This window comes from Malus domestica, chromosome 02 (assembly GCF_042453785.1).
Source record: "Malus domestica chromosome 02, GDT2T_hap1".
NCBI lineage: Eukaryota > Viridiplantae > Streptophyta > Magnoliopsida > Rosales > Rosaceae > Malus > Malus domestica.
Genome location: NC_091662.1, coordinates 37,386,968 through 37,412,072, shown reverse-complemented (window position 1 = coordinate 37,412,072; position 25,105 = coordinate 37,386,968). Strand labels below are relative to the sequence as shown.

Below are 25,105 nucleotides of genomic sequence, written 5' to 3'. Positions count from 1 at the left end.
CAATTAAATGACAAATAGTTTCGGATCAATTGAAATTTGATAAAGATGATAACTCGAGACTTACAAAATACACGATTTAAATTATTGAAATTTGATATAGAGTGGATCACACAACTAATCTTCATTTTTTTTTTTTAAATAGAATCCCTTCCCTGTAGTCAGTATATATACATACACACACTAAATAAATACAAGATTTCATTGACTTTTGCATGTCCTTTTCAACTCTTCTTCTTAATTCCTTGTATATATCCTCGTGTAGCATGAAGTGGTTGAGAATGTATAGGAAGACAATGTCAACTAAACTGATTGGTTTTCGTAAGTCTTCCAAGGTGCTAGTTTTACTTGATACTTTCCAACTTAGATACCACCATGAAAATATGTGTTTATTCTTCTTCAATATAAAGGTATTACATATATATGGTTATAGTTAATTTAGGTGAAAACTAACCGTTGGCCTCTCTAAAACTTTAAACATTAGTCATATTAATTTTCATGTTGTCATCAGGATCGTAGCTCCTGATTGATATCATTCAAGATAATTTCAGTGAATATGCTTAATAATTTTGTAGTTGTAGCGTCTTTCCTTCTTTTCTATGCCCCGTTGGGGAGATATATCAGAAACAACTCTTGAGTTAGATGATCGGACGATCCAGTACGATTGACTTTAACAAGGCTTGTTCTTTGAGAGATAGGCTCATTGACTTGAATGCGTATAATGTCACCCTACAATTTCCAATAAAAGAATAGATTTCACCAGCCTCATTGCTTATAAATAATTTCAATTTGGCATATATATATTGTATAGACGCAGCAGTATGTCGGATTATATTTAATTCCACTAGGCATAATTCGATCGATGTTCATTGTACATAGTACAGAAGGGGACGAAATTATTATAAGAGCACAGATCAAGAAGGAAGCTAGCTAGAGGTCATCTGAAAGACAAGTTCCTCCCTCTGTGCTTGTGTGAGAGAGTGAGAGATGATCATGCAGGTCGCTGGTCAACCTCAACCTGAGGCCGTGCTTCAACATTTTAGCCACCCACATCCCTTGATCCTTTCCAATCTTCATCACCCACATCCCCAGCAAATCTCAAACGGGCAGCGGCTAGCAACCTCTTGTTCAGCCTGCAAACTGGATGCCTCTGCCGGATGGATTTACAGTTGCACGCCATGCAATTACTTGCTCCATGTCTCATGTTCACAAATGCCTCAGCAAATTACGCATCCATGTGATGAGAATAAACATGTCCTGACTCTGCTCCCAACCCCAATATACTCTGATGGGGTCTTCAATTGCTGTGCATGCAGGAAGCACGGAAATGGATTTTCCTACCACTGCGGAGATTGCAAGATTGATCTCCACACAACTTGTGCTTCAAAGCCGTTGGTTCATACTCACCACTCCCATCCTCACCAACTCGTTCTCTCCTTCTCACTTCCTCCAGGGCCTACCAGCAGCAAGACCTTCATCTGTCATATATGCAACCAAGTTGGGTACAAAGAGTGGCTCTACTTATGCCATCCTTGCGGTTTTGTGGCTCACTTGGCCTGCACCACCGCCGAACCAATTCAACTAAATCAAGCAGCACAACCGTCACCGCCAGTTGTCGTTGGCAGTCCGTATAATTATCAGACAAATGCTGCTTCAGGTAGTCCTCACGATCTCCAGGTCCAAAACTATGGACCACAACCAAATATTATTAGTAGTAATAATAATGGAATGCAGAGCAGTGTAGTATATGGAGGACAAGCCGCTAATACTGTACAACCTTTGAATAGAGGGAGAAGTGTTAAGAAGCTGGGAAAGGCTATTGTAAACACAGCACTTACAGCTCTTATCGGTTTTCCTGTTTTTGGAGCTGCTGGTAATTCTCAACCGCAACAACAAAAAGTCCAGAAGCAGCAACAACAGCAATTCCAGCAACCGCAACAACAACAACCGCAACCATTCCAGCAACAATCGCAACCATTCCAGCAACAACTGCAACCATTCCAGCAACCGCAACTGCAACAATTCCAGCAACAACAACCGCAACCTTTCCAACAACAACCGCAACAATTTCAGCAACCTCAACAATTTCAACAACTGCCACAATTTCAGCAACCCCAACAACAACTGCAACAATACCTGCAACCACAAGAACCCCAACAATTTCAGCAACCGCAACAACCACAACAATTGCAGCAACAACAACAACAACTTCAAGTCCAGCAACAACAGTTTCAGCAGCAACAACAGCAGCAGCAGCAGCAACAACAACAACAACAATTGGTGGGTGGTGGTCTTAGTATTACTATTGATTTTGGAAGCACTACTGCTAGTGCTACGGCTACTGTGATAAAGTTTGTTTTGTTTGGATGTTTTTGGTTATAATTTTGGATCGGTTTCTTGGGGTTAGAATGGCAGAGAATTGAGAGAATATTGGAGTGTTGTTTTCAACTTCAAGGTTGTGCAGAAAATGCAGCAACCATACTTCATTAAGTAGTGAAAATATGTGAGAGTATGACACATTTCAATCACCCATACTTGTGTAAAAGAGTTGGTGATAAGACAATATTTAAACACTAAATCACCTTACTACTCCAGATTAAATCCTAGCCCTTCATTGAGATTTAAGTGATCTAATATGGAGTGTACATTTGTCATTCACACATTTAAAACAAAACTAGCCGGTTTGAGGCCAACCCTTCATTTCTTCTTCTTCCTTCTTCGATGCAGACAACACCCTTTGCTCAGGAGCCCTTTGCTGCCTTTGACCCCTCGACTCCAGGAGCTGGTTAGCTTCCAACACTCCCTTCTAAACTGCTTCTAGGAGTCATTCCGAGCAAACCCCTCAGGTAATTGAATCTCTCCTTCGGTAGTGCTTTTGTGAATATGTCTACGATCTGATCTTCTGTGCTGCAATAAATTTGCTTGATTGTGTTGTCCTGCAATGCCTCTCTAATGAAATGATATCTTCTTTTGATGTGCTTTGTTCTTTGATGAAAAACTGGGTTTTTGGTCATGGCAATTGCAGAGGTGTTGTCACACAAGAGTGATGTGGCATCAACCTGTAATTCGCCAAAATCCTTGAGTATAAATCTTAGCCAAATAGCTTGAGCCGTTGCTTCTGATGCACTCACGTGCTCCACCTCGCTGTGGACAGTGCAACACTTTGTTGCTTCACAGAGGCCCACGAAAATACCCCTGATCCAAAGGTGAAGGCATAGCCCGATGTGCTTCTGCTATCATCTTCACTGCCACCCCAGTCACTGTCACAAAATCCAATTAGGATAGTTGACTTCCTGTTGACCCTAAAAACTACCAAGCCTACGTGGCGCGCAGGCTGAGTAATCTATAAGCTAACTATGTCCTTCGGTTGTGTGCGGGGCGTGATAACTCGTTGGCCGAGCTTGTCTGAGGAGTAAAATTTGTTGATGTTGCGTTCGGTCGCGCTACTGACTTCTGCGTCTTGCGATTGTGGCCGAGAAAGGAACACGTCTCGGCCTCTTGGGTTCTCGAGCCTGAAGACAAGGCTATTATTCTTACGAAGTTCACGAATCGTCGTCGTCGGATTCGGTCACAGTGATGGTATTCGTCAGAGTAAACTCACGCCGAATCGACACCAAAGTGTAAGGGTACAAATACTCAAAGCGGATATAAGTCTTAATAGTGAAAGTGGTTCGACCGTCGGAATGCCGATCTAAATCCCACTTGAGAGTATCCAATCATAAAATAACTCGGCGTGCAATGTGTCGAGCTCAGTAAACTGTAACACCTCACTTCGCCGAAAAGGCTAATGAGATGACCTCAACCAATAAAGATTCGGAAATCCTTCTCGACCGAGACTTGGATAGGTAACCAACCGTCCTCACCGTAGTGTTGTTGATGCCAACGGAAGATGCTGCGAGATCAGCTGATTCTACGACGACAGAGCTATCTATGCCGACTGAAGATATCACCGGTTGCTTTCACAGTGTTGTTGATACCAACGGAAGATGTGTCAGCGAAAAGAGAAAATAAAAATCTCAAAGTTGTTGAGAGAATCTGCGCAAGGCAATTGTGTGTTGAATTGGAGGGGTTCTTTCAACGTTACACCGAGCCTTGTATTTATAGTATTCATATTTTCTGCTTGGCAAGGTCTGACAATATTTGTAAAGTCCAACTGCAACTTAAACTTGTGAAAAGAAATTTGATCCATATCAGAGGGCTATCATTCAGACTGTCGTGCCTTCTCAAACAAATCAAAAGCCTGTCAAGGCTTATCACATCATCTGACCAAATAGTGATAACCACTATTATATATATATATATATAATAATAATATAGTAGATATTTGAGAGACTTTCGCATGCACGACATCTCATCATAGTGATCATCCCATTACATCCTTGTAGAATTACTCCACGCGGTTCTGTATGCAAGATAGAATCACATAACCTCAATTAATTCGAACTCTGTTGTTGTTGCCTTCATTGGTGGTAATGAGAATCCCACGTATCCCGTCGTAAAAAGAAAATGAATCATATTGAAAGATAATTATTACGATAACGATCATAATAACAAAACTATCTTCATCTTTCATCCAACGGTTAGGAGCTAGCTTTCTCAACGGCCTCGATTGCTTGGGGCGATGGTGTAAAATCAGGTCCAAACATTGCCCCCCAGTTTCCTTGAGCTTCAGCTCGCAAGCCGAATGGTTAAGGAAATTAATTGTTCGTGACCAACAAAATCCCGTCGTATCGCCGAAAAAGAAACTTTGTTCCTCGGCAATAACATGTATGTTCTGCCAATGCTGCAACCTTCCTCGACAGTCACAACTCCATACCACGCTCGGCAACCTTGCCAGAAGGTCGAGAAGGAGAATAACTGGGGTCGAGGACAAAGTAAAGCCGAGAAGAGCTGGGGTTGAGGTCGATAAAAACCGTTCTTGGAGCTCAACCTGCTGATATATACATATCTATAAAGGTAACATGATTGTCTAATGTGATCTGCCAGCCATGCAGTTGGCCTATATATATATATATAAAGAACTTGTGCCGAGTACCAGTTCTCCGAGCTCGGCATGTATGATATAGGTTGAGAAGAGTTTGGGGTAAAGGGTCGAGAAATAAAAAAAATCTTACTTGGCAGCTTGTGTTCTCGACCATGCATATACATATACATATACATATATATATATAAATCCCAATGGCTTGTCTCTGTCATGTGATTACATATAGATGTATAGATATACAGCTACCATGCACCTACTCTGTTTTCAGTTTGGCTGGACCTTTTGAATCCCAATACTTATATATATATCCATGACGTTCAGACATCAAGATGAAAAGCTGAGACAGTGTGCATAAAGTATGTATAATTTGTTTTTTTGACCTTGAATTTGCCAATGCTTACAGGGCCACCATATCATCTTCCTGATTCTCTCGACCTCAGCCTAGCCTTTGTTTTTTATTTATTTATTTATTTATTTTTATAATCCGCAAACTCTTGTTGCCCCCTTTATTTTCTTAAGTATCGGCTTAATTAGCCAGATGATTAAGAAAATAATTTATTCATGTTCTTAATAAAAGAAAACAAAAGTGGCCGAACTAATAAAGAGGAGGAGGCCAACGATGTTTTATTCCAAGCCGAGATCTTTGTATATCAACACAGCCAATCAAATTTTGCATTGAGCCGAATAAACAATCATCTCCAAATATGCTCGGCTTGACAAAAGTTTTTTTAACATCGGCCACCGAATGTGTTGAACAATTAGTATGCCCCCCGGGCATAATAATTTCGTCGATTTCGGCTTTTAACTCGAACAACTTAGCCGAACGGGATTTCCCCATATCAGCTTTATCACCAATAATCATGTCAATTGGCGTAGTCTCAGCGTCTAAGACCATGTCTCCAATTACCATATCAATTGATGTGGTTTTATGGTCTGAAGCCGTGGATCGGTCTTGTTCGTCATTGGAACACTCCTCTGACAAATCATTTTCCAAGTTAATTTGTGACTCAGAGATTTGAACTTTTTCTTCTAGGCCTACCACACTTTCAATCTCGATCGAAAAAATAGGTGGCCTTTGTTCTTCGGTCAAATTAACAATTTTCTTAGGCCGAATATTGGTTGTGGCCGGAGTGGAAATTTGCCCCCCGGCCTCTTGCCTTTCAAAAATTCTTCCCAATCTCTCGAGAAGTTGTTTTTGCTTTTTTAATAGGCGATGACACTCATCCCATGAAGCCTGATCGAGATAGATCATGTGAACTTCGTAGTTTTAGCATTGTGTCCCACTGGGTGTGCCAAAATGTTGACCCTAAAAACTACCAAGCCTACGTGGCGCGCAGGCCGAGTAATCTATAAGCTAACAATGTCATTCGGTTGTGTGCGGGGCATGCCAACTCGTCGGCCGAGCTTGGCCGATGAGTAAAATTTGTTTATGTTGCGTTCGGTTGCGCTACTGACTTCTGCGTCTTGCAAGTATGGCCGAGAAAGGAACGCGTCTCGGCCTCTTGGGTTTTCGAGCCTGAAGACAAGGCTACTATTCTTACGAAGTTCACGAATCGTCGTCGTCGGATTCGATCACAGTGATGGTATTCGTCAGAGTAAACTCACGCCGAATCGACACCAGAGTGTAAGGGCAAAAATATTCAAAACGGATATAAGTCTTAATAGTGAACGTGGTTCGGCCATCGGAATGCCCACTCTAAATCCCACTTAAGAGTATCCAATCATAAAATAACTCGGCGTGCAATGTGTCGAGCTCAGTAAACTGTAACACCTCACTTCGCCGAAAAGGCTAATAAGATGACCTCGACCAATAAGGATTCGGAAATCCTTCTCGACTGAGACTTGGATAGGTAACCAACCGTCCTCACCGCAGTGCTATTGATGCCAACGGAAGATGCTGCGAGATCGGCTGATTCTACGACGACAAAGCTATCTATGCCGATTGAAGATATCACCAGTTGTTTTCACAGTGCTGTTGATGCCAATGGAAGATGTGTCAACGAAAAGAGAAAATAAAAATCTCAAAGTTGTTGAGAGAATTTGCGAAAGGCAGTTGTGTGTTGAATTGGAGAGGTCCTTTCAACGTTGCACCGAGCCTTGTATTTATAATATTCATATTTTCTGCTTGGCAAGGTCTGACAATATTTGTAAAGTCCAACTGCAACTTAAACTTGTGAAAAGAAATTTGATCCATATCAGAGGGCTATCCTTCAGACTGTCGTGCCTTCTCAAACAAATCAAAAGCCTGTCAAGGCTTATCACATCATCTGACCAAATAGTGATAACCACTATTATATATATATATATATATATATATATATTTATATATATATAAAATATAGTAGATATTTGAGAGACTTTTGCACGCACAGCATCTCATCATATTGATCATCTCATTACATCTTTGTAGAATTGCTCCACGCGGTTCTGTATGCAAGATAGAATTGGAGGTAATGAGAATCCCACTTATCCCGTCGTAAAAAGAAAATGAATCATATTGAAAGATAATTATTACGATAACGATCATAATAACAAAACTATCTTCATCTTTCATCCAACGGTTAGGAGCTAGTTCTCTCAACGGCCTCGATTGCTTGGGCCGATTGTGTAAAATCAGGTCCAAACACTTCCCCATTTCATATTTGATCCCATAATCTAGTGTTCCTTGCACATATCTCAGCACTCTCTTAGCTGTGCCCATATGTATCTTGCTAGGATTCTGCATAAACCTAGAAAGTAGGCTTGCTGAGAACATTAGATCAGGCCTTGTTGTAGTTAGATACAATAGATTGCCAACAATGCTTTTATAGAGACTAGCATCTGCAAGTTCACTTCCAACCTCCTTCTTAAGCTTCTCATTTGCAATTAGGGGTGCAGAGACCGGTTTGCAACCCTTTAAACCAAACTTCTCAAGCAAAGTTTCAACATACTTCTTTTGATGAATAAAGATGCTACTTGCTTCTTGAATTACCCCAATGCCAAGAAAATGATGCAAGAGGCCTATGTCAGTCATTTCATACGTCTTCATCATCTCTTACTTGAACTCTTCAATCATTGCATCATCATTTCCAGTGTAGACAACATCATCCACATAGATTGAGACAATGAGTGTCTTGTTGTTGCTTTCTGTCTTGGTGTAGAGTGTAGCTTCACTAGGACTTTTCTGAAATCTTTTCTCAGTGAAAATAGGAATCAATCTCACTGTACCAAGCTCTTGGAGCTTGTTTTAGGCCATATAGAGCTTTCCTTAGCTTGTACACCTTCTCTGGAAACTCTTGATTTGTAAACCCTTGAGGTTGTTCTACAAACACCTCATCCTCTAGCACTCCATTTAGAAATGCATATTTAACATCCAATTGATGTAACTTTCAACCCTTCTTGGCTGCTAGGGCTATCAAGGTCCTTATGGTGTCTAACCTTGCTACTGGAGCAAAGGTTTCATTGAAGTCTACACCTGGTTTATGTGAGTAACCTTTGGCCACTAACCTGGCCTTATTCTTTTGCACAGAACCATCTAAGTTGAGCTTCATTTTGTACACCCATTTCACTCCAATCACAGGCTTGTCACTTAATCGATTTACAAATTTTCAAGTGTCATTCTTCTCTATCATTTCAATCTCTTCCTTCATTGCTTTCTTCCAAGCTTTGTTTTTCTCAGCTTCTTCATATGTTTCTGGTTCTACTACACAGTAATTACATGTAGCATAAATCTCATTCAGGTTTCTCAATCTCACTGGAGTTGAACTTAGAGTTGTTGTTTGTGATTGACTTGATTGTGGACTCATAGTAGCTTGTTGTGGAGTCCCTTATATGTCACCATTATCTGTGACTTCTTCTTGAACTAAGGTCTCCATAGGCTCCCTTGTTTGCCTTTTGTTTAGGTCAAGTTGTAGAGAGACACTGTCCTTTTCCTCTACCCTTGTTTCCCAGTTCCATATTGAGTCTTCATCAAAGATAACATCCCTTAATAGGATTATCTTCTGAGTCAACACATTATAAACTCTGTGTCCTTTCTCACTGGTACCATAGCCTACAAAAACACCCTTGTTACTTGATTTCTCCAACTTGTGCCTTAGTTGGTAAGGGATAAGAGTGTAGCACACTGAGCCAAACACTCTCAGATGCTTAGTAGGGCACCTATTCAATAGGTACACTGAGGTGTTCACAGCTTCACCCAAGAATGTATAAGGCATGTTTTTCTCATGCATTATAGACTTAGCCATTTCGACTATAGTCATATTCTTCATTTTTGCAATTTCATTCTGTTGTGGTGAATATGCCACAGTGAGTTGCTTCTCCAACCCCACATCTTCACAGAATGCATTAAACTTATGTGAGGTATACTCACCTCCCCTATCACTTCTCAGTTTTTTGATTTGGTATCCACTTTGCAACTCCACTATTTCCTTGAACTTCTTGAATATTGTGAATACCTCAGACTTGAACCTCATGAAATACACCCAACACATCCGTGAGTAGTCATCAATGAAGGTTAGGAAATACCTGTTTCCACTGATTGTTGTTGTTTTCATTGGTCCACACACATCTTTGTGAATCAATTCGAGTGGCTTCGTTGCCCTCCAAGCCTTGCCAACTTCAAATGGATCCCTGTGATGCTTCCCAAATGCACATCATTCACATGTTTCATTGCAGTGATCCATTTTAGGTATCCCTTGTACCATTTCATACTTTTGTAGATTTTCAAGGCTTGTCATGTTTAAGTGACCAAACCTCTTGTGCTATAGTTTCATATAACCTGTCACACTTGCTTTCCTTGCCCCTTCTTCTAAGTACTTCAACACAAGAGGAAAGCTTCTGTTTTTCACTTCTACTTTGGTCACCAAATTTGATAGGGATCTATCATCATAGATCTCAACCACAGTTCCCCCAAAGAGTAGGAAATACCCATGCTCCATCATTTGACCCACACTAAGTAGGTTTTCATCCAGTCCTGGCACTAGCATCACCTCCCTTATGCATCTTCTTCCTTTCTTGGTGTTGATAACCAGAGTTCCTTTTCCAGTGGCCTTGACAATGTTTCCATCTCCCATTTTCACTTTTCCAGTGAAGTTTGTGTCAATGTCAATGAGTAATGACTCATGTGCAGTCATGTGGTTACTGCAGTCACTATCAATGTACCACACTTCATTGATTTTCTCCACTTTTGCGCTGAAAACACAGAACACATTTGCTTCTTCCTCCACTTGGTTTGCACAGTTCACTTGTTGTACATTCTTTGATTTGCAGTCCTTCATAATGTGCCCAAACCTGTTGCATTTATGGCACCTAGGCTTGTCTGTGAACCAACAGTCTCCAAGATGAAATTTGTCACAATGTTTGCATTGTTGTTTGGTTCTATGACCTGCATTAATGTTGCTGCCTTGGTTAGATCTAAAGTTGTGAAACCCTTGTCCTTCCCATTTCTTGTTCTTGCCCTTCCACTGTGGTTTTTGATTGCTTGCACTGGCTTGATTACCAGATCCAACATTGAGTGATTGAAAGGCTTTTTCAGGTGCAAAATCAGCATGCCTCTCGAGTCTTTGGTCAAAAGCTCTTAAGGATGCCATCACATCCTGCACACTGAAAGTTTCAGTGTCTTTGGTTTCTTCTATAACACTCACTATTAAATCATAAGGTTTAGTCAAACTAATCAACAGTTTTTGGACAATTCTTTCATTAGGCAGTTCCTCACCATATGTTTTCATCTTGTTTACAACATCAAACAGCCTAGTGAAGTAGTCTTTTAACAGCTCATTTTCCCTCATTCTTGTATACTCGAAATCTCTTCTAAGGGACTGAAGTTTTACCTTTCTAACTTTAGTATCTCCTATGTACTCTTGTTGTAAAACTTCCCAAGCTCCCTTTGCAGTCTCTTCATTTGCTATCCTCGGGAAAATGGTGTCTGAGACAGCACCTTAAATGATTCCAAGTGCTCTAGCATCCTCCATCTGATTCTGCTTCAGTGTTTTGAGTTGTGTTTCTATGAGATCCTCCTCTAGAGCATCGATCTCCATCTCAGGTAGTTCATACCCGTGTTGAACCATATCCCATAGATCATAGGATTTGAAAATGGTTGTCACTCTTATTCTCCAAAAATCATAATTCTCCCCATCAAAGACTGGAGCTTTTAGCTCACTGCTACTGCTGGATCCCTTCATCTTCAGAATTGTTTGTTGATTGTTGTTGTTGAGGACACGTCGTTGGTGCTCCCAAAAGTCTTAACTTTCACAAATTACGCCCAGAAAGCTTTTTGATCAGAAACTGAGCTCTGAGGCCATGATAAAGTTTGTTTTGTTTGAATGTTTTTTGTTATAATTTTGGATCGATTTCTTGGGGTTAGAATGGTAGAGAATTGAGAGAATATTGGAGTGTTGTTTTCAACTTCAAGGTTGTGCAGAAAATGCAGCAACCATACTTCATTAAGTAGTGAAAATGTGTAAGAGTATGGCACATTTCAATCACCCATACTTGTGTAAAAGAGTTGGTGATAAGACAATATTTAAACACTAAATCACCTTACTACTCCAGATTAAATCCTAGTTCTTCATTGGGATTTAAGTGATCTAATTTGGAGTGTACATTTGTCATTCACACATTTAAAACAAAGCTAGCCGGTTTGAGGCCAACCCTTCATTTCTTCTTCTTCCTTCTTTGATGCAGACAACACCCTTTGCTGAGGAGCCCTTTGCTGCCTTCAACCCCTCGACTCCAGGAGCTGGTTAGCTTCCAACATACTGATCCCTCCTCATTGTCATTGGAATACTCAGCTGACTATATCAGTGGATGTGCAGACTATGTCAGTGGAGATTTACCTACTTAGTTTGAAAATATTATTATGTACTTCTTTGATAATAAGAACAAACATTCACGAATGTTTATACATCTTCATCTGAAGTATGCGCTATCATTGTAAAGTTTTTACCTTGAGATTGGGATAATTACATAAGCATTAGGTCTTTTATAACATTTTTCACTTTCAATTTTGATTTAGCTTCAAATTTGATCCCATGATGTTTCCGTGATTAGAATAAACATGGATGCAGGTGTTGAAGATGCAAGCCAACATCGAAAACTTTACAAAATAAATTACAACTTCACTCTTAATTGCACTGCGAAATTTTGTGATAAACTAACACATGCCCGCTTTGCAAGTTGTTAGTAGTGTGTATTTGGCTCGACTCTAAAATCTTGACACGAGACTATTTCTTTTTAAGGGGTTATTAACTATAAAAGGGGTGATAATATAATGGATGATGATAATTCTGCACAATAATCAGCGGTGTGGATGAGCCAAGGACAAGGGTTTTGGTGGACTTCGGGGTTTCTAAGTCAGAAATCACAACGGAATAAAGTCTAATAAGATAAGAAACTGATTTACGTTCGTGTTTGAAACTTTGAGGATTTGAGATTTGAAATAAAATTAGAGTTAACAGATTCAGAGAGAACTTATGATCGTTTTCTGCTAAAATATATGGGAGTAGAATGTGCCCTGTACAAGCTAATTAGTGATTACAATTGAGAAATAAGTAACTTAGGCCCAATAAGAACATTAGATTCACTCTAATATATAGTATAATCTAATCTCAATATATACTACTAAATTTTTCTTGGCATCATGCATGTGTGCTTGAAAGGTTAACAATATTCTTCAACAAAGTAGCTTCAGATATGTGTTTGCCTCGTTGTAGGCTTTCATTGTACGGCTTCTTTGCCCTAGAATAGATTTCCCAGTTTACCAAAAAAAAAAAAGCTTCAAATATATATATACACACAAAGTATGTGAGAAATTTTTTTATTTTTGTTTTTGAAATAGAAGGAGAGAGGAATGAGTGATAGGGAATGTGGGAGTGGAAAGTTTTGTTTTGTTTTTTATTTTAATAATTAGAGATATGTAATGATCATATGTAGATGAGGTTTTGAAAAGAAAAAAAAAACAAAATTTGGACATGTGAAATTACATTTCTGCTCCATATTTCTTATTCATGTTCTGTTTTAATTATAAGGTTAAACAGGTAATTTCATAAGAATTTAGTTGACAATAAGTGTTTTATTAATTAGTAGAGATATATATTATAATTATATTTTTTTAGCATACTTAGTTGTTGGCTTAAGTTCACATTGATCGGGCTTCAGACAAAATAAAACCATCCCATTGTAATCGGTTGTATACATGCCAATACCATCATTACTGTGTTTACAATCTCAGTAATCAGTTTGGTATACGAAAAGGTCTCTAATTAAAGAAAAAAAAAACTCTTAAAACTTTAATTAAACAAATTATTTGATTACTGAGATTTAAAAAATCAAAGATTCCGCAATTGACAGCACAGAAGTGTTGTAATTAAGATTGTGTTCAGAATTCCCTCCTTAAATGCCCCATATAAGAAAAAGGCGCATTTTTGTTCACCCACGTTAATTTTGGTGTATACTTTTCGTACACCTTATTAGCTGCTATGTGTCCTATCTTTTAACCCTAGTAAACTTGTTAATTAAATATATCTTTTTCAATTTTTGAAACTAATTTTAAGCATTAAAAATAAAAATAAAAATTCAAACCCCTCCAGCGTTTCAACTTCTCCACCCAGCAACCCCATCAACACCCACCCACCCATGGCCAAAGATTCGATGATGACGATGAGAACATTGTTTTTACCTTTTCTTCTACTGTGACTATATGATCATCGACTTGATAATCGAAGACCATACAACAACAGCTGGAGACAACTACGACAACTGCACCATTGCAGCCATGAAATTCGATAGCGGCCTCACCTAAAGAACCGGCCCTTTCTTTTTATTGGCGAGGACATTTCTGTGCACATACAGATTTGAAATTTGTTTGCGATTTGGGATATATTTTCTTGGCAAGGACATTTGTTGAGTTTTCTTTATAAAATAAATTAGAGTTACAGTGGAATAAGAGGAATGGCGGACGACAGAGATGGCTGATTCGCCATGGCTTCTGAACAAGAAGATTGAAAGGGTGGGTGGGGGTTGGCTAGTTGGGGAAGTTGAATAGCTTCTGGGGTTGAGTTTATTTATTTAATCATGTTTAAATTAGTTTTAAAAAATTAAAAAAGATATATTAATTAACAAGTTTACTAGGGTTAGAAGATGAGACACATGGCAACTAATAAGATGTATGGTGTGAGTATACACCAAAGTTAATGTAGGTGAGCAAAAATGCACTATAAGAAAAAGTCATATTTGTCGATTTGCTCTCCGAATTTGTATAGAACTGCTAATTTTTTTTTGAATTTTAATTTTAACCAATTAGCCCACTTAACTTTTATTAATAGCCAATTCTCCTTCTGACTCTAGATTTTTAAAAAAAAATCCATCAAATTTTCATCTATTTTGATCATGCGGACAACACATGACACAATTGTATGGACAAAAAGAATAGAAAATTGAATGGATGAAAAAAATTTAAAATCTAACGCTAGGGAGAAATCGACTATTTATAAAATTTCAAGGAGGTAATAGGCTAAAGTTAAAGTTTAGGGAAAAATTAATTAATTATAAAAGGAAATAATATGGCTAAAATTAAAATTCATAGGAGAAATTAACAATTTTATATAAGTTCGGGAAAAAAACCGATAAATAAAAAGATAGCAGCACCATCGCCCTAGATGATAAAATTAACGGGGAAGGACTGAGTCTTTAGACTTCCAGAGCTTCATTGACTTCAGTATATGTAGAGAAAGAGCGAGCCACCTTCCAACAAGAAAATTCCTTCCAATTAAATTCATTTTTAATTAAGAAAATATCTCACCAGTTTATTTGTTTATATAAATGCAATGTATACAAATACATATCATATTATTAATCGTAACAAAACATACTAAAAGCTCATTTGAATGTGCTTTAAAATAACTAAAAACGTTTTTGGAAACAATTTTTAATAAAAACGTTAGTAAATCCTAAAAAATCATTTAAAGTGTTTCCTAGAAGAAGTACATAATTGATGTTTCTGGTAGAAAACACTTCAAGTGCTTTTGAAACCCAAAAATATTGTCTTTAAAAACGTTTCAAGTCATTTTAAAAATACATTTAAACAAGCTCTACCTCAAAGGTACAGAAATACTTATATATTGTATTGACCCGGTATATATATCCGTCACGTTATTGCCAAGTTGACTAGGTTAGCATTAGCTAGACTTTTTGTACAAATTTGGACACTAATTGTTAAATAAGAACCTACAAATCAACAAGTTTGAGAGAGAAGGAGCTAGACACTATCAGAAAAAAAGAAATTTCTGTTGAAGAGGTAGGGAGAGATGAGGCTTAATGGTCAGCCAAATCCCGATCTTCAACATTTTAGCCACCCACATCCACTAAAACTGTCCAACATACACCACACCCAGCAAACCCCAAACCTGCAGCAGGACTTGTGTGCATGCTGTAAACTCAATGACGTCTCAGATGCAGGTGGATGGATTTACACTTGCACACCATGCAGGTATTTCCTCCACATGTCATGTTCAGAAATGCCTCAGCAAATCACTCATCCGTGCGATCGTAAAAACCATATATTGTCTCTGCTGCCAACCCCAATATACTCGGATGGGGCCTTCAGTTGTGATGCATGCATGAAGCACGGAAATGGCTTTGCCTACCATTGTGGAGCTTGCAGCATTGACCTCCACACAGCTTGTGCTTCAATGCCATTGCTTCTCACTCACCAATCTCACCCTCATCACCAACTCAACCTCACATTTTCACTTCCTGCTGCAAGTTTTAACCACACCTTCATATGTGATATCTGCAATGGAGTGGGCCACAAAGAGTGGCTCTATTCGTGTAGTCTGTGTGGTTTTACGGCTCATTTGGGCTGCGCCACGGCAAAACCAACATCTCCTTCAGTTCAACAAACTCAAGCAGCGCATGCGCAAGCTGCTGCTGCTGTCGGAACCCAACATTTCCCAACAAGTACTAGTACTCGTCAGTTTCAAAACTATGCGCCAAATATGAATAATAGTACTGGGCTGCTGGGAAATGCTATTTTCAACCAAGCACTTCAAAGTCAGACACGGATGATGCAGCAAATACTCGGTGGTGCTGGATTTGGTGATTCGTTTAATCAGGGTTTGGAGAATCAGGTACAGCTTATTCAACAAATAGCCAGTGGTGGCAGTGGACCCAATCCAGGTTTGGGAAATGAGGCACAGCTTATTCCACAAATAACCAGTGGCGCATTTGGTGGTTCCTCTGGTCAGGGTCTAGGAGATCAGACACAGCTGATTCAACAAATACTCGGTGGCGGTGGTTTTGGTGGCAATGGTTTCGGTGTTGATACGAATATTACTGATTTCGGGAGCAGCACTGCTGGTGCTAGTATTGATCTCTCGTCATTAGGATCCATTGACTTTTTGAGCGGTCTCAGCTTCTTTTGACGAGCATATATGTTATGTCCTCTTGCAGCAATTAACAAGTCATTTTTTCTTAAAAGATAATAATCATTTCATATTGTAATCGTACAAGCTGCAAAACTAGCTTGGTTCGATTCAATATTTTCACTGTGTTATATATTTGTTACAAAACTATTTTGTTTTATGATTTGCCTATAGTTGTTAACAAATCGAAGCACGACAAAAGAATAAAAATCCTATTATAAATTCTGAATCTTATTCTGTTGATTTATTTGATATATTTGAAAGACTGTTGTCAATTTTTGTTTCGAATAGCTTTTTTGTAAAAACGATCTTCAAATGAAAATTGAGACATTGAACGGTTTCCATTATGAAATTTTGTACGCTGAATATACATTATTTGCATAGGGGTAATGAGCTCATCACCGTTTGAATTTCTTAATCTTCATTTAAAAATCAGAGATCATTTAGTAATTGAAATGTATAAAACAAATCAACGTTGTAGGTACCAAATGATTTGATACGTTTAGATGATTAAACGATTTTTTTACAGGAGTGATCTTCAAATGATGATTAAGAAATTGAATGGTTCTGAGTTTATATGCTCAAAATATGTTATAATTAGCAAATGGAGGGATATGGGCATCCCCTCTTGGGGATGGAGACTTGGCAAACGGGTCGTATTGTCGTGTTCGTGTCATACCTGTTATATTTATGGGTTCTTAAAAAGTGACCTGATAACGACCCGACCTATTAACGACTCGTATCGTTTCACGTCTGATTAATGTGTCATGCAAAAATTCAATGTCTAAACCTTGCAACCAGGTCGTCCTCATGTCATTTACATGTCATATTAGTTATCAAAATAAGTGACCCAATTTGTTAACGTGTTCTAACGGGTACGTGAAAAAACAGAAAACATCTTGCATAGAGATTTATAAAGAAACAGTTTTCAATGCACCAAACTTCAACTTGATTGTAATATAGCGACCCTTCTCTTGTTTTTGTTTTTATTATTAATAAAAGTTTATTAAGCCCTTGGATAAAAAATTTGTTGTGTGTTTTAATTAAAACCCCCAAAAAAAAGTCTTAGAAGGTAGTGCAATTTCTTAAATACGAAAAGATTTTATAAAAACACGATAAACCATCAAACCTTATAGAGTATTAGTGAAAACAATTAACACAAAAAAAAAAAAAAAAAAGGTAGAATTAATGAATGGGAAATATCGAGATTCAAGATAGCACCCAGCAAGCATATATTTGGGCTCAATGCCAAGGTTTGAGCCAGACAAATTGACAGGCCCAAGTAAATCTGGGCCGTATCCCGGCAGACCCGGTGGGAACCTAACGGCATGATGAACGGAGAGTATGGTCACCCAACGTCGTATGAACTGGCTTGGCTCAGAGGCAGTATTTTCCCAGTCGCTTATCTGCCATTGGCGCCTCTCCCTCTCTCTGTCGTACATACAACACAGAAGAAAGCAGAAGGAAAGAAGAAGAAATAAAAGCAGCAGCAGCTGGCTCCTGGCTCCTGGCTCCTGGGCCGATCCTTTACATACACATATACATATACATATAGGTAAAGCTTTATTCAATTATTTTCTTCTTTCCCTATTTAATTTGTTCTCCGTGGCTGCACTCGCTGTTTAACGACGATATATCATGTATGATGTTTAAAGGTACATAAATCTGATCTTCTGCCAAGTAGAAAATTTTCCTTCTTGATGCGTTGTTTGCCTGAGCTTTCGCGGGCTTGTAATTTTCCTGAGTCAAAGCATAATTTATTAGAAAATAATGAAGATGTTTGAGTTTTCAATTTTCAAGGAAATTACATGTAGCGTATGAAACAAAATGTTCAATTTAATTTGTTTTAGTTGTATTGAATTTGAAGTGATGAAGCATACCCCTTCAAATATAATGACATTGTTTTCGCATGTTTGGCAGGAAAGTAACCTTGTTTTTTGCTGATTTCCTCTAGCTGGGTGACTGAAATTGTTCTGGATTCAATTGGGTCTTGTTCCTAAAGGAATAGGTTTGGTGGAATTATATAGAGATGGGGAACAATATAAGGGAAGAAATCATGATTTTGGATCTAAACCAAGAGCCTTTAGACCAACCACCTGATTCGGTGATCGGATTAGATAACATACTCAATGAGCTTGAAACTGCACATGGACGCATTGAAGAACGTATCAGACAACTAGAAGCAGTCACTTCCAGGGCTTCACAGCGTCCGAGGTGGCAACAAGCTCAAATTTCCCCTCAAATTGTGAATACCACTGCCGGAGTTGTTGCTTCTGATACACAAAACGAACACAGTCAGAGTGGAGACGATGCTCTAGCTTCCCGAGAAACAGTGGAATCGGGCAAAACCAACAGAGGTGATAACATGCATTTGATAGCCAAGGCACTGGGGATGGATACACCTGTGAAAAAGGCAGAGCCTCATACTGGGAGCTTTTTTGATTGTAATATATGCTTGGACATGGCAAGAGATCCTATATTGACATGTTGCGGTCATCTGTTTTGTTGGCCATGCTTCTATCAGTTGTCATATGCGGATTCAAATGCAAAGGAATGCCCCGTGTGTGAAGGAGAAGTCACTGATACAAGTCTGATTCCAATTTACGGGAATGGGGATGGTAACTGTTCTCGCAAATCAAAGGAGTCTGTTTCAAAGGCCCCTCCTAGGCCCCCTGCACACAGGATTGAGGGTTTGAGGCAGCAGCTCATTAGGCGGGGCCCATCTTCTACTTTGATTGAAGAAAGGATTCAGCAACTTAGCAACATAGTTGGTTCAATGAGGGAGAGAAGACGGTCACGGGATAGTTCCCGTGCCCAAATCATGGCTGAAAGAACTAGTTTCGTGCCCCGCCAGAATCATGCATCCCAGGCATCACCTGCCACTGAGGCGAGAAACCAAAACCAGCATGATTCCCATCAAGTACTACAACGAGCTGCTTCAGTATCTTCCCTTTCGTCAGTTTTGAGTACTGCAATGGATTCAGCAGAAAGATTAGTTGAGGATCTCGAGGAATATAATATTAGTCCCCATGTGAGACGAACCCATCATCAATCTTTACATATTGACACTGGAGATACATCTTCCAGCATTGTTGCAGTTATACAACCAGAAACTCTGACTTCTGATACTGCTGCTGAAATCAACTCTGATGCGCTCCCTTCTGCTTCCTTGATAAGAACTGATACCATTATTGTGGACCAGACAACAGATTCAGAAACAAATTTTGCATTACTCCCCTCATCTTCTAGGAGAAGAACTAATCAAATAGATTTTGATTCAAACAATGGATATGCATCTGAACCTAGAAGAAGAAGGTTGAGATAAACAAAAAGCTGTTTCCTGGAGATACAGATCAAAATAATACAAGGTTCCTAATCATTATACTGCAAACTTTTTTGTTTGCTGAAGGTATCAGAATTTTCTTCATATGGCTGTGTTTGGCAACCATGTATGAAGTTCTGACTGCTGTTAAAAGCATTATTGAATTCATTCTGTAAATAGATACTGAAATTTGATGTATGGCATCTGGGCTATCAGTAAGAGCACCTTTTTGTCCTCTTTCCAAGAATTGAACTTTCCATGGAAGAATCTTTCGGTGTTGTTCACTTTCAAGGGATGTATTGAGGATTGTTTCTGGTGTTATGCCATGGCCCAGGGTCCTTTCTGTACGCCAAAGAACAGTCTATATTTGTAAGTCTTATAGATGCTCATTCTAGTTTCTATATCCTTGTTCGTGCTTTATATCTTGGTAAATATATATGTACCACTACTAGCTTTTGAAACTGTCAGCTGCTAGTTCTTTAACCTGATATTTTCTTGCAATTTATTATGACAAGTCCAAAACTAATGGCTGGTTGAAGCATTTTTTGCTGACCAACTTTACTTTGGTTGAGTTTACTTGATCCTTCAATTATTCTGCAGTAAGTTACTCGTTACTAGGCACCATTAATCGTATTGTATTTTCTGGTTGGATGATAAGTGTTAAGATAAGATCATTTTAGTTCTTACCATTTGCCACCCCAATCCTCTAAGCTTGGAAGTAGAAATAAATATAATACAATGACATTTTTCAATGCTAAACATTGACTTCCTGAAATACCTTTGACATGCAAGTGGTAAGAAGAAGATCAGGATTGCCAATTTTTTCAATTAGGTTTGTGTGGGATGTTGACATTTAGCTCTAAAGGGAAAGATTTCAGTTAGGGCTATACTTTGTAATAAGAACCTACTTCTAATGTCTTTTAAGATGGCAGAAATGTGACAAGATAGCAAAATCTTATCACTCAAAATGGAAATTTTATTTTTATTGAAACAGCTAGTTGTCAGTCACGTCCTTTATGGCTTGATTGTTGTTACGTTGGAAGTCTGTATCAGTAGGTGTCTAAGTTTTACTTTTTGTATGTATAATTTTCATAATACATATGAAAATACTCGGTCAATATTTGGTGCATGAGTTTGGGCGGCTGCCAAACTGTTCGATCCCTCCTTTGGAACAAAAGTTTACAATTTCTCATATTTTAGCCTCAAATGCTAATAGATCCTGAGTGGTTTTTAATCTTTGATGATCTGGCATTGGGTTTGTAGATTTCTCACTCTTTTATTTTATGACCTTATTCCTTGTTGATGCTGGAGTTAGTGTACCTTATTTTTTTCCTTCCAAATTAGGGCATACATCGTCCATTTTGTTGTTTGACTCACCAGCTTCAGTTATGCGTATTGGTGATACATAAGATGCCACAAATTACATTTATAGAACATCAAGTTTCTGTCTTTGTGCATGTCTGATACAGTGCATTGAACAAATTGTGGTTTTCAGTGACAATGGTCAAGTATTTGTCCTTGGATATGCTAGTGATCACTTAAACAAATATCCTTGGATATGCTAGTGATCACTTAAACAAGTGTCAGGTATTCACCGCTAAAAGCAGTCTATTTTTCTTGCTACAAGGAAAAGTCATTACCGTATCGTAGAATGAGAAATAAATGTTTCTGGCTAGAAAATGATCTCCTTCCACTTCCTTTCTCCTAGCAGTAGTTCTTTCATAGATCGCTGAAAGTAGTTATACAATGAAGAAGTTACACAATGGAAGCATCAATGTAAGGATGAAAATGAAGAGGACTTAAAGAGGGAGTCCATATCAATATTTATTGTGACATTTAATGAGGGTGCACCTTCTTTTCAATGAATTGTCTGGCCTTTTGCTTATCTCTTGGTTGTTCAGTTCTCCTTGTGGCATACTTCAGATCCGTGTTGGTTTAGGTGTTTGCCTTAATCGTGGCCTTGGACTCGATCATAGTAAATCACTTCAGCTATATAGATGAGTTATTGCTGCAAGGTTGTTTTGGGTTTTATTTCAAGATTCAAATTGATTGACATTCTTTGAAGGGATGTGGAAATAGAAGACAAAGAAGTTTAATGGAGTTGATATGGTTGGTATACAATCCGATTTTAAAGAGGTATTCTTTATATTTAAGATAGTCTTAGGTATCAGGTATGTTTCTCATTGACTACTAATCATGATGTTAACCTCTTATGTGAGCTTACCAGGCTTAAGTAAAGATATGGTAATTTGGAATCTGTTTTGGTTTCCGGATTCTCGGTTTAGCATATCTCAAGTTTCTTTTTCTTGTCATGTATTTGCTATCATTTGAATTGCAGCTGGTTATAATCGTAAGGGTTAAATTTGCCACTGAAAATTTTTAGGTTTCTGGAGTAGAATGATTTTATTTATTTATTGAAGACTAGAGAAAAACTCCGCCTATGTAATTTTACATTGCCGGTCCCAAGCCCGGATAAAGGAGGAGGGGGAGGGCGTCAGGTAGTCGACAGCCGGCACTCCATGATCACGTCGAATCCTTATGAAAATGAATCCAGAACAAAATCGCGCTAAAGCTAGGGCGTCACCCGTAAGTGGCGCGCTGTGTGGCCCGAGCACAGTGATAAGTGAGCAAGGGTCGCTGTATCTCCATCGGCACCCGGATGCAGTGTTAAATGAGCAAGGGGGCCGTAGAAACTTCTTTTCGAACGACTCCACTCAAAGTTGTTTGGGAGCATATGCTCCTATCAACTTTACACGGGACACACAAAAGAAGTACTTTGATCCTATTAGACGGGGGAGGGTGAAGAAGCTAGGACAGAAGTTTCAAGAGAGCAAAATGTGTTTAGGAACGTGGAATATAGGAACCTTAACGGGAAAATCTATGGAAGTAGTGGAAGTTATGGTGAAGAGAAGGATAAATATTATGTGCCTACAAGAAACTAAGTGGGTTGGTAGTAAGGCAAAGGATCTAGAAAACTCAAGGTTTAAACTTTGGTATTCGGGCACAAATAGAACGAGAAACGGTGTTGGCATCATTGTGGACAAGACCTTGACACAAGATGTTGTAGATGTCAAGAGGGTAGGAGATAGAATCATGGCAATCAAGATTGTAATAGGACAAGAACTTATCAATGTGATTAGTGCGTACGCACCTCAAGTAGGGTTGGATACGAGTTCGAAGGAGAAATTTTGGGAAGACCTTGGAGACTTGATGCAAGGAATTGCTCAGACGGAGAAGTTATTTATAGGAGGAGATCTAAATGGACACGTGGGCAGGGAGACAGGCAACTATGGAGGTTTTCATGGTGGCCATGGTTTTGGGGAGAGAAACGAGGATGGGGAAGCTATCTTGGATTTTGCAATGGCATATGATCTCTCCTTAGCCAACACCTTCTTTAAGAAGAGAGAAGAACATGTGATCACCTACAAGAGTGGGTCGTCAAAAACACAAATAGATTTTCTTCTAATGAGGAAAGGGGATCGTATAACTTGTAAGGATTGCAAAGTTATACCAGGAGAGAGCGTGGCTAATCAACATCGCTTGTTGGTGATGGATGTACATATCAAAAGAGGGAGACAAAAGAACAAGACTTGGAAGTGCCCAAGGACTAGATGGTGGAATCTAAAAGAAGAAAAACAAGCCATTTTCAAAGAGAAGGTAATCACCCAATGTGTGTGGGATAGAGAGGGGGAAGCTAGCCAAATGTGGGATTCCATGGCTAGTTGTATCCGAAAAGTAGCAAAAGAGGTATTAGGAGAGTCCAAGGGCTTTGCCCCACACCAAAAGGAATCTTGGTGGTGGAATGAGGAGGTACAAACAAAGGTGAAGGCTAAGAAGGAATGTTGTAAAGCCTTATACAAGGAGAGGACCGATGAAAATGGTGAAAGGTATAGAAAAGCGAAGCAAGAGGCGAAGAAAGCGGTTAGAGAAGCTAAGTTAGCGGCTTACGACGATATGTATAAACGACTAGATACCAAAGAAGGAGAGTTGGATATCTATAAACTAGCTAGAGCAAGGGAAAAGAAGACAAGGGACCTAAACCAAGTGAGGTGCATCAAGGATGAGGATGGAAAGGTTCTTGCTACAGAGAACGCGGTTAAAGACAGATGGAGAGGTTATTTTCATAATCTTTTCAATGAAGGACATGAAAGGAGTGCTTCTTTAGGGGAGTTGAGTAACTCAGAAGAGTGTAGAAACTACTCTTTTTATCGTCGAATCCGGAAGGAAGAAGTGGTTGTAGCTTTGAAGAAGATGAAGCATAGAAAAGCAATAGGCCCAGACGATATACCAATCGAAGTGTGGAATGTTTTGGGAGAGACAGGTATAACATGGCTCACTGACCTTTTCAATAGGATTTTGAAAACGAAGAAGATGCCAAATGAGTGGCGAACGAGCACTTTGGTGCCTATCTACAAGAATAAGGGCGACGTACAAAATTGCATGAACTATAGGGGTATTAAGTTAATGAGTCATACAATGAAGCTCTGGGAGAGAGTCATTGAGCATAGATTGAGGCAAGAGACACGGGTTTCGGACAACCAATTCGGGTTCATGCCAGGGCGCTCAACCATGGAGGCAATCTATCTCTTACGAAGATTGATGGAAAGATATAGAGATGTGAAAAAGGATTTACACATGGTCTTTATAGATTTGGAAAAAGCGTATGATAGGGTCCCAAGAGACATTCTTTGGAGGATCTTAAAGAAGAAAGGAGTACGAGTAGCATATATCCAAGCTATAAAGGATATGTATGAAGGAGCAAAGACTGCCGTAAGAACTCATGAAGGACAAACCGAAAGCTTTCCCATAACTGTAGGATTACATCAAGGCTCATCCTTAAGTCCTTACCTTTTTGCGTTGGTAATGGATGAGTTAACAGGACATATTCAAGATGATATTCCTTGGTGTATGCTTTTCGCAGACGATATAGTGTTGATAGATGAAACTCAGGAAGGGGTAAATGCAAAGCTTAACCTTTGGAGAGAAGTGTTGGAATCTAAAGGTCTTCGCCTAAGCCGATCAAAGACAGAATATATGGAGTGCAAGTTCAGTGCAGATGGAGGCCAAAACGAGTTAGGGGTGAGGATCGGAGATCAAGAAATACCAAAGAGCGACCGTTTTCGTTACCTAGGATCTATCTTGCAAAAGAACGGAGAATTAGATGGAGATCTCAACCATAGAATACAAGCTGGATGGATGAAGTGGAAGAGTGCATCTGGCGTGTTGTGTGACCGCCGTATGCCACTGAAGCTCAGGGGAAAATTTTATAGGACGGCAATAAGGCCGGCGATGCTGTATGGCACAGAATGTTGGGCGGTGAAGCATCAACACGTACACAAAATGGGTGTAGCGGAGATGAGGATGCTTCGTTGGATGTGTGGGCACACGAGAAAGGATAAGATTAGG

General features: G+C 39.1%; 3 protein-coding genes across 6 annotated transcripts; all 3 read left to right on the top strand.

Annotated features, from left to right (window-relative positions):
- The first annotated feature begins 984 nt into the window (after nt 1-984).
- LOC103414325 (actin cytoskeleton-regulatory complex protein SLA1-like) lies at nt 985-12,169 on the top strand. Of its 3 annotated transcripts, none has more exons than XR_011578604.1 (3): nt 985-2,277; nt 2,725-2,843; nt 12,025-12,169. XR_011578604.1 is itself a non-coding variant. In XM_070817962.1 (2 exons), exons 1-2 carry the CDS (start codon nt 985-987, stop codon nt 11,702-11,704), a joined length of 1,356 nt encoding a protein of 451 aa, XP_070674063.1. In that variant the 3' UTR covers nt 11,705-11,947. The 3 variants fall into 3 exon arrangements, 1 of the variants encoding a protein (XP_070674063.1); XR_001792127.3 differs by lacking the exon at nt 12,025-12,169 and adding an exon at nt 11,642-11,947; XM_070817962.1 differs by lacking the exons at nt 2,725-2,843; nt 12,025-12,169 and adding an exon at nt 11,642-11,947.
- A 3,092-nt stretch (nt 12,170-15,261) lies between these two features.
- On the top strand, nt 15,262-16,622 carry LOC139192120 (uncharacterized). The gene has a single exon (XM_070813499.1). The coding sequence runs from the start codon at nt 15,262-15,264 to the stop codon at nt 16,375-16,377; it is 1,116 nt and encodes a 371-aa protein (XP_070669600.1). The 3' UTR covers nt 16,378-16,622.
- Nucleotides 16,623-17,753: 1,131 nt separating this feature from the next.
- Nucleotides 17,754-20,187, top strand: LOC103418602 (uncharacterized). Of its 2 annotated transcripts, XM_008356710.4 has the most exons (3): nt 17,754-17,932; nt 18,298-19,745; nt 19,916-20,100. In XM_008356710.4, exon 2 carries the CDS (start codon nt 18,407-18,409, stop codon nt 19,700-19,702), a length of 1,296 nt encoding a protein of 431 aa, XP_008354932.3. In that variant the 5' UTR covers nt 17,754-17,932; nt 18,298-18,406; the 3' UTR covers nt 19,703-19,745; nt 19,916-20,100. The 2 variants fall into 2 exon arrangements, with proteins under 2 accessions (XP_008354932.3, XP_008354931.3); XM_008356709.4 differs by having other exon boundaries at nt 17,792-17,932; nt 18,332-20,187.
- Nucleotides 20,188-25,105: the final 4,918 nt, after the last annotated feature.

Bases quoted from the DNA above. Each gene is read 5' to 3' on its own strand.
- LOC103414325 (XM_070817962.1), top strand. From the start codon at position 985: ATGATCATGCAGGTCGCTGGTCAACCTCAACCTGAGGCCGTGCTTCAA. The intron at 2,278-11,641 runs GTGGGTGGTGGT...TCTTTGATGCAG, and splicing joins AACAACAACAACAACAATTG to ACAACACCCTTTGCTGAGGA.
- LOC139192120 (XM_070813499.1), top strand. From the start codon at position 15,262: ATGAGGCTTAATGGTCAGCCAAATCCCGATCTTCAACATTTTAGCCAC.
- LOC103418602 (XM_008356709.4), top strand. From the start codon at position 18,407: ATGGGGAACAATATAAGGGAAGAAATCATGATTTTGGATCTAAACCAA.